Source organism: Solanum lycopersicum, chromosome 1 (assembly GCF_036512215.1).
Source record: "Solanum lycopersicum chromosome 1, SLM_r2.1".
Lineage (NCBI taxonomy): Eukaryota > Viridiplantae > Streptophyta > Magnoliopsida > Solanales > Solanaceae > Solanum > Solanum lycopersicum.
The window spans coordinates 78,903,109-78,912,327 of NC_090800.1; the positions used below are offsets into that span (position 1 = coordinate 78,903,109).

The 9,219-nt window shown below is 36.1% G+C and overlaps 2 protein-coding genes across 2 annotated transcripts; one reads left to right on the top strand and one right to left on the bottom strand.

Moving 5' to 3' along the window:
• Positions 1 to 16: 16 nt before the first annotated feature.
• On the bottom strand, positions 17 to 1,862 carry LOC101266758 (amidophosphoribosyltransferase, chloroplastic-like). The gene has a single exon (XM_004229644.5). The coding sequence runs from the start codon at positions 1,750 to 1,752 to the stop codon at positions 97 to 99; it is 1,656 nt and encodes a 551-aa protein (XP_004229692.1). The 5' UTR covers positions 1,753 to 1,862; the 3' UTR covers positions 17 to 96.
• A 1,544-nt stretch (positions 1,863 to 3,406) lies between these two features.
• On the top strand, positions 3,407 to 8,886 carry LOC101267059 (eukaryotic translation initiation factor 3 subunit B). The gene is made up of 11 exons (XM_004229645.5): positions 3,407 to 3,772; positions 4,192 to 4,429; positions 5,326 to 5,472; positions 5,583 to 5,711; positions 5,907 to 6,035; positions 6,111 to 6,194; positions 6,270 to 6,394; positions 6,567 to 6,759; positions 6,849 to 7,381; positions 7,464 to 7,572; positions 8,315 to 8,886. Exons 1-11 carry the CDS (start codon positions 3,651 to 3,653, stop codon positions 8,657 to 8,659), a joined length of 2,154 nt encoding a protein of 717 aa, XP_004229693.1. The 5' UTR covers positions 3,407 to 3,650; the 3' UTR covers positions 8,660 to 8,886.
• Positions 8,887 to 9,219: the final 333 nt, after the last annotated feature.

A 9,219-nucleotide genomic window follows, 5' to 3' on the forward strand; every position in this document is an offset into this window, starting at 1 on the left:
TATAGCTTGGACACCATTGTAACTACAATGAAATAAATTATGCACGCTTGCAAATAATCATTCAAGAATACAACTATAGAATAAAATAAAATAAAATTAAATAGCAGATACTGTCGACTTCCTTGTATCATCTATCGACTCCTCCATATCCACGCTTGGGTAAAGTGGATACTTGCCTGAAAAACAAGCATAACAAAAGTTTGTATGATCACTGCCTAATAACTTACGAAAGCTATCAGTTGGCAAAAAGGCTAAAGAATCTGCCCCGATAAACTTCCTTATCTCCTCCACGTTCATCCTGTTAGATATCAATTCCTCTGTACAAGGAGTGTCTATCCCATAGTAGCAAGAAGCTATGATTGGAGGACTTGCAATCCTCATATGAACCTCTTTTGCCCCTGCCTCCTTCAACATCCTCACAATCTTTGACGAAGTCGTTCCTCTAACGATTGAATCATCCACAACCACCACTTTTTTCCCTTCCAATACTGCTCTAACCGGTGAGAGCTTAAGCTTCACCCCGAAATCTCTAATCTTCTGAGATGGTTCGATAAATGTCCTGCCAACATAGTGTGATCTTATTAAGCCTTGTTGATATGGTACCCCTGTTTTGGCTGCATAACCAAGTGCTGCTACAACACCTGAATCTGGAACTGCTATCACAACATCACAGCCCTCCACAGGGGACTCTGTAGCTAGAATTTCCCCGAAAGCATGTCTAGACTCATACACTGACTTCCCAAATACTATTGAATTAGGCTGAGCAAAGTAAATATGCTCAAAGATGCAAGATTTAGGCTCAGGAGGATGAGGCTTCAATAGATACATCGATTGAGGTTCGTTACTAGTATCATCAACTAGCACCATCTCACCAGGATGAACCTCCCTTTCGTACGTAGCCTCAACCATGTCCAAAGCACATGTCTCCGAGGCAAAAACTATAGCACCATTCTTCCTCCTACCCATAACCAATGGCCTAAACCCAAACGGATCCCTTACTGCAACTAACTTACCATCCTCCGTCACAAACACCATGGAGTAAGCTCCCTGGAGTTTCTCGCAAGCCTCGAGAACCCTCAAAGCAAAAATCCTCGCCTTTGATTTTGCCATAAGATGAAGTACCACCTCCGTATCAGAAGTGGTACTGAAAATTGAACCCTTCCCCTCAAGTTCAGCACGAAGCAATTGATAATTGACAAAATTACCGTTGTGTGCAACACCAAAAGATCCAAATTTAGAACTCGCAACAAAAGGCTGAACGTTTTTCAGCATTGAAGAAGAGCCAGCAGCAGTAGAATACCTAACATGACCAATAGCCATGTCACCTGGAAGTTGATCAAGTTTCAACTCGTTGAACACATCAGATACCAATCCAATACCTGTAATCGATTTAATAGCTTTATTTTCAACAGTAACCATACCAGCACCTTCCTGACCACGGTGCTGAAGGGCGTGCAGCGCCAAATAGCATAAACGCGAGGCCTCTGGATCACCATAGATACCAACCACTCCACACTCTTCCTTGGGTTTGTCATCGTCTAAATAATGTTGATCCAAATTGATTAATTTACGCGACGAATTAACGACCATAGCTGCCCTGTTCTTCTTATTAGAAGAAGTGATCAAAAGACATTGTTGTTGGTATGGTTTAGTTAGGATGTTTTTATAGAATTGAGAAGGTGGAAACGACAAGAGGCGTTGGCTGAGTAGATTGGTGGTGGAAGAAGCAGAAGCAGAAATATTGGTAGCCATGGCTGGCGGGAAGAATTACAAAGCAGACTGGCAAAACCAAACAAAACAATGAATATATGGGAAAAAAGAGATATATTAGTTGAGTTGGGTTTCTAATGATGGAAGTAAAATAATAACAAAAAATTATTTGTTGAACATATTCTTTTAATTTTGTTTAGGGTTTTTTAATTTTCCTTTTTAAAATAAAACTTCATTATAATGTCACGATTATTTTCTTCTTTAATATTTTCACTTTTCTTGATGCTTTGCAACTCATGTGTTCACGTCTGAAATTAATATATTGGCTACATATAGTTGATATAAATTGGCAAAAGTGTGAGCTTTTTTTTCGTGTGCAACTCATATAAGCATTTTTGCTATTATCTACCATTAATTATTCATCGCAATCTTTTATAATATTATTATTCCATTATTTTATTATTTAATCCATAAAAAGAATTTTAGATCTATAAATAGTGACATTTTTTAAATAAGTATAATGAAAATTATGAAAAAATCTTATAGTAAGTAGTGAGATTAGTGTAATAAAGTAAAGAAAAATATTTGAAAGTCTTCCAACTCATTCATTACTCAGAGAGAGAAAAATTGTAATAGAAGTGTTTTTGTGGTTGAATCTCCTTTCAAGAGAATTCTGTGTGAATATTTATTTAAGTATTATTTTTGTTTATTTTATTTTGACTTATAATTTGTTACTGTTTGTAGTACATATATCAATATTATTTGTAAGAACATATTTTTTATATTTGAACAAATATCATTTCGAAGATCGACCTGAGATACATTTTTCTCATTTTTCAAATCAGACCTAAAAAATATTTTCATCATTTTAAAAATCAATGCTTATAGGTACAATCTTGCATTTTTCACATTTTACTACGTATATATTTTTTCATTCAAACTAAAAATTATAAAAATAAAAAACTAGCTTCACAAGTTTGATAATAATGTGTATTTTTTCTCGGTGCATTATAATGTGAAAATGTAATATATTTGTGCAATATTAAATAATCTTTTTTGGTAGACAAGAATATATATTACATATATAATTAAGCATTAAGCAGTATTAAATAGTTAATATATACTTATTAAAGAAAATTACTTTTGATCTAGTAGAGAAAAATATTTATCCAACGTAATTCAATATAAGATTTTATAGTATCATATTCAATTAAATTCGTTGTTTTGAGTAGTACTTTCTCTTAAAACATACTTTTAAAATTGTATAAATTATCATTGCTGAAGAAAAGAAACATAAGACCTTCATGATTTAATTTTTCATGTTATTCTCAATACATTGAAGTAATTATTTATAAGTCAATTACTTGATCGTTACAGTTGTTCTAGTAGAAGAATAACTTGGGCACCAAGGTTAGTAACTTAAGCACCAAGGTTAGTAACTTAAGCAAATAAATTTGTTATAGTAGATGACCTCGTCTAAACTGTGATATTGCCTATTTTATAATAATATATACTTATTAAGAAAATTATACTCAATATTTAATAAAAGATAATATTTACGAAACATAATTCAATAAAATATTTAATATAATTAGGTTAAGATGATTTAATTTATATTTGTGTATATGTATATTTAATATAATATATTACTATTCACTTTTATATAAGGTTAAGAAATTATTATATTGTTTTTCTTCTTCAAATACAAAATTTTCTTATTATGAATAGGGTTAAAGGGTATAGTATTTGTACCCGACCCGTTTACCCAGAGCATTATAAACCCTAACTTACCTCCTTGTGCCTGCACAATACATTGTGCTCTATCCCTAAAGGTCTAATCTCAGTACCTCTCCTTCAAAGTGGCTATCTTCGCACCTTGTCATAGACGAATTGAGCACAGAAAAAAAGTTAAGCAAAGAGCATAAAAGTTGAATTCAATCATGTCGGAAGTGGTTTCTATGGATGAAATCAGAGCTATATCTGAGAGGCTTGGTGTGGATCTTGCAAAAATCAATCTGGACTCTATTCATCTTCCTCCTGGTGATGATATGGGGATACCCAGGTCTGAATCTTGATTTTTTCTTGCACTTTTATGTGCTTCTGCTACTTTACTGTAAAGTGTGTAGTTTTTTGTTTCATTGAGGCGAGGTCTTAATTTTTTTTTAATTTCTTGAGTTTGAATTTATGTCTTCGGTTGATCGTTTTGAAAAAATTAGAAAGTTTTAGCGTTTTTACTGGGTTTGTTGGATTTATTATCGTATTCATATCCAGTTCAATGTATTAAGTTTTCATATCGACTGTGTTTCTCTTACCGTTCTTCTAAATTATGTTGTGAAGATTTGATTTGATTTATATATCGATTCTTATGTGTTCTGCTTAGTCTTGTTTCTTTTGTTTACGTGTATAGTTATTTTTGGTTTCTCAATTGCTATGTTTTTATTACTTTTTGTGGGTCTTGAATTTGTGATGTGACGAGGGCAGTGACGATGAAGACTTGTTGAAGGAGGACGCGTTGGAGGAGGATCAAGGTTTTGGAAACATACTGGTGGTGGATAATCTTCCAGTTGTGCCTAAAGAGAAATATGAGAAATTGGAAGGAGTAGTTCGGAAAATTTACAGCCAACTTGGTGTTATTAAGGAGGGTGGTCTCAATATGCCTGTTGATCCTGTGACTCAGAAAACACTTGGGTACTGCTTTATAGAGTATAATACTCCTCAGGTACTCCAATTTGTCTCTTTTAGCAGCGATAGAGGATCTCATTTTTATAGACAGAATGCTTGACACTTGTAACGGAATTGTTTAGAGATGTGATTTATTAATTCTTTTACCATCTTTATGTTTGTGATAGGTGATGAATATGTTGTCTCGACTTTTGTTGTCTCGACTTCTGTTTAGTACTTTCTATGTGCAAATCTCTTACTTAGCCTAGGAAGAATATTAATCCTTGTGTCTCATATTAGGTGACACTCTTTTTTTAGGCAGTCCAAAAAAGAATGACATCTTTCTATATTTAGTAACAATTTAATTATAAAATGCCCATCATTATCCCTAATGAGATGATTTGTAGCCACACAAACAAATACTTGTCTCTTATTTTAGACCACAAGTCTCTGAAGTTTTCCTTTCCGTCTTAGGCACCGTACCTAGTCAAGTGCCATCACATAAATTGGGACAAGGGGCATGTGATTATGAGTGAATAAAAGATGTAAAAATGGAAATTCCAGCTTAATAGTAAAATGCTCACAGGCTAGCACCATGTCATCTACACTGAGAAATTGTGAAGTTTCATAACCTCTGTTTAGTTAGATGATGATTATAAACATGTCTTGGCTGCATCCTAGATTTGTTATACTCTTAAGTCGTGCTTGTGTGATGTGGATATGAGGAACTTGTATGGTTCAAATGTTGTGATCCATGGATTACTAAGTGCAGGAAGTTGGTCAGTGCTCACTTGTCTATCCACTTATTTTTTTAAATTGTTATATCCAACTATGAACTAAAAGGTAGAAATGGATCTGTGTGTGTTGTTGTTGGAGGTCTAGACAATGTAGGAGCTGACATATCTAATTTCATTTGGCTAATGATCATCATGTTGCTATGTTTTCCTGCTTTAGGAAGCTGAGCTGAGTAAGGAGAAGACACACGGATACAAGTTAGATAGGTCACATATATTTGCTGTTAACATGTTTGAAGACATTGAGAAGTTCCTGAAAGTTCCAGATGAGTGGGCTCCACCAGAGATCAAGCCTTATGTTCCAGTGGTTAGTCTCTTCACCAGCTCTGTGTTTTTCGTCAGCCATCACAGAGTCTTAAATGCTAGTGTCAGTTTTTCATTAGTCTACTATTACTGAGATGTTTGTGTTGATGGCAGGAGATGCTGCAAAAGTGGCTTACTGATGACAAAGCTAGAGATCAGTATGTGATTCGGTCTGGCGGTGACACAGAGGTCCTCTGGAATGATGCAAGACAAATGAAGCCTGAGCTTGTTTATAAACGTCCTGTAAGGAGACTTCTGTTCTCGTTTTGCTCATTTAGCTGTCAACGCATGGTTGTTCTTATTTGTGCGGTTTGGCATCTCATATTTTCAAAAAATGAAATGCTTCTGTACAGAACCTTCATCCTTCAAAGGATGTTTCTTTCTTTTATGCAGATGGGCTATTACTAATCTTTGCTAATGATGTCTTCTTGAGTGCAGTATTGGACTGAGAGTTTTGTTCAATGGTCCCCTATGGGTACCTACTTGGCAACAGTTCACAGACAAGGCGCTGCAATTTGGGGTGGTGCCACCACTTTCAACCGCCTCATGCGCTATGCACATCCTCAGGTTAGTTTTGTGCTTATTTCTCTGAATAAACTTATGCAGGTTTCTATGACTTAAATCTACAGAATTTAAATGCAGGTAAAGCTGATTGATTTCTCCCCTGGTGAGAGATATCTGGTGACATATAGCAGCCATGAACCAAGTAACCCTCGTGACACTCACGTAAGTCTGAGCTTTATGTTGTTTGTAAACCCAATTGTGGCCATACTATGTCCTCTCTAATACAGATTCTTTCAGAGGGTTGTGCTAAATATTTTTGATGTGAGAACTGGAAAAGTGATGAGAGATTTCAAGGGAAGTGCTGATGAATTTGCAGTTGGAGGAACTGGAGGTGTTACTGGTGTGTCCTGGCCAGTCTTTAGGTGAGGTTTGATCCTATTGTTGGAGGCATTTCCTATGCTTCTCTACCACCTCTTTCAGTGACTCCTAACATTTGCATGCTTGATTGTATACTTAGATATGGGAGACTTAAAAATACAATGAAAAATGAATGGTGGGATACTCTTTAACCTTCTTTTTTAAAAACGATTTCAGGTGGAGTGGTGGTAAAGAGGATAAGTATTTTGCAAGAATAGGAAAGAATGTCATCTCTGTTTATGAAACAGAGACTTTCTCACTTATTGACAAGAAATCTATCAAGGTTGAAAATGTTATGGATTTTAGCTGGTCACCAACAGATCCAATTCTTTCACTCTTTGTTCCTGAATGTGGAAATCAACCTGCCAGGGTTTGTTCTAGAACTTCTGTGCAAGTTGCCTGTAATTTGGTGGAACTACTCATATTTGTATTTGAACTAAACCTGTGTTAAATTGACAGGTAAGTCTTGTGCAAATCCCAAGTAAAGAGGAGTTGAGGCAAAAGAATCTCTTCAGTGTGAGTGATTGCAAAATGTATTGGCAAAGCAATGGAGACTACCTTGCTGTCAAAGTTGACCGGTACACAAAGACCAAGAAAAGCACATACACTGGTTTTGAGCTTTTCAGAATCAAAGAACGGGATATTCCAATTGAGGTTTTGGAGCTTGACAACAAGAATGATAAAATTATTGCATTTGCTTGGGAGCCTAAGGGTCACAGATTCGCTGTCATCCACGGTGACAACCCCAGGCCAGATGTCAGTTTCTACTCTATGCGGTCTGGCACTAACACGGGCCGTGTTTCAAAGCTGACAACTCTCAAGGGAAAGCAGGCTAATGCTCTCTACTGGTCACCTGGAGGCCGCTTCATTATTTTAGCTGGAATGAAAGGTTTCAATGGACAGTTGGAATTCTTTGACGTCGATGAGCTTGATACCATGGCATCTGCTGAGCATTTTATGGCAACAGATGTCGAATGGGATCCAACTGGAAGGTAGTAGGATTTTGCTCTCATCAGCTTTGCCCTGTAAGACCTTTCTATTTGGTCCTTACGTTTTTCCATTTTGCAATTATAGGTATGTAGCGACAGCTGTTACTTCAGTTCATGAGATGGAAAATGGATTCAACATCTGGTCTTTCAACGGAAAGCTGCTGTATAGGATACTCAAGGATCATTTTTTCCAGGTAATAATCTTACCATGTGTTTTTTGCAAGAAAAAGCCTAAATAGTTCCTTATTTTTGGGCTTGAAACTCAAAATCACCCTTGTTCCTTTTCTTTATAGAGCACAAATTGTCCTTATTTTTTAACTGGAAAAATCTAGTGTGAACGTACTTCCACCCGTCATTTATTAGAATCTGCTCTGCCATCAGCGCGTTGCTTACTGCACTTTTTCCCCATGTTGTATTACTGTGTATTTACTCTTTCCATTTTAATAGATGTAGCAAGGATATCATAAAGAGTTGCTTTTAAGTTAAAAAAGACTAGAAATGTGAGATTAGAAGCGGCTAATAGCCAGTTTTGTGAGATATATCATTTCTCTAATCTCTGTTCAAGATGTCACAAGCAAGTAGTTATGATTAAAGGTTGCAATTGCGTGGTCAGTGGTGTATGTTAGGTGACTGCTCTAGGGCTGGGTTTATGATAGTTAAATGTGCTAGGACTTGTGTTTCTCAGCACTTTAGGTAGCTCTCCTGCAGGTTTTACTTTGCATTTTGCACATTGGAACACTAAGGTAGGTACCACATTTTTACTAGTTTTGTTAAATGTGTTGCAACCTGTCATCTTTACTATGTCTTCTTGTAATTGCTGTGCGGTTGAGCTCAGTTTGACTATGCGTTTTTTTCTTTTTCTGAAGGAATATGCTTATATATCCACTACATGATACATTCTATACTCAAATATCACATTGCTTCTTGTTTGTACAGTTTTTGTGGCGCCCTAGGCCACCATCCTTCTTAAGTAAGGAGAAAGAGGAAGAGATTGCTAAGAACTTGAAGAAGTACAGCAAGAAGTATGAAGCAGAGGATCAGGATGTTTCATTGCTGTTGAGCGAGCAAGACCGTGAGAAGCGAAAGAAGCTGAAAGAAGAATGGGAAGCATGGATTAGTAAGTGGAAGCGGTTGCATGAAGAGGAGAAAATGGAGAGGGAAAAGTTGCGTGATGGGGAAGCCAGTGATGAAGAGGAGGAATACGAGGCGAAGGAAGTTGAAGTAGAGGAAATACTAAATGTTGAGGAGGTGGTTATTCCTTTTGAAGATAGCCAACAGTGAATCCAAGTAGTTTGAGAATCCCCAGCATTTTCTGCGACAGCCACGAAAGAGAAACAAACTGAGTTTAGGTAGGAAGGATATTTGGTTTAAAACGCTCCCCTTTTTTTTTGTTTTTTTCCGACTCATTTTCTTTCATTTCATTGCTTGTTGGTTATATTGTCTGTCTGTCGGTCAGAAATTCCTGTTGCCAATGTGCAATAAATTTGATTACAGAAACCTTTTCATTATATTTTTGTTGGGTATTTTTCCTGCCAGTTGGTGATTAATGTGCAAATGTAAGGGAGTATATATTAAAATTGTGCATAATACACTGTTCACTACATAAACATACATTTTAAGCCTTTGAAAGTTTCATCCAACTTTACCCAATTACCTGAACATCATAGCTAAGAGGCAAAACATCATTTCTCTCTTCCTCAGTTTTCATAGATCCATTACCAGAAACCAAAACCTTTCCTGATCAGACATAACAATTTCTATCTGAAAAAATATATATACTCGACATACCCAATGCCTAGAATGAAAATCATGTCGACAACGAAAAGGTATTTACGTCATGT

What these genes read in the sequence shown, in the direction of transcription:
- LOC101266758 (XM_004229644.5), bottom strand. Translation starts at nt 1,752, where the DNA reads ATGGCTACCAATATTTCTGCTTCTGCTTCTTCCACCACCAATCTACTC.
- LOC101267059 (XM_004229645.5), top strand. Translation starts at nt 3,651, where the DNA reads ATGTCGGAAGTGGTTTCTATGGATGAAATCAGAGCTATATCTGAGAGG. An exon ending in TAGAGTATAATACTCCTCAG is followed by an intron (nt 4,430 to 5,325) that starts GTACTCCAATTT and finishes TTCCTGCTTTAG; the next exon opens with GAAGCTGAGCTGAGTAAGGA. An exon ending in GAATGGGATCCAACTGGAAG is followed by an intron (nt 7,382 to 7,463) that starts GTAGTAGGATTT and finishes TTGCAATTATAG; the next exon opens with GTATGTAGCGACAGCTGTTA.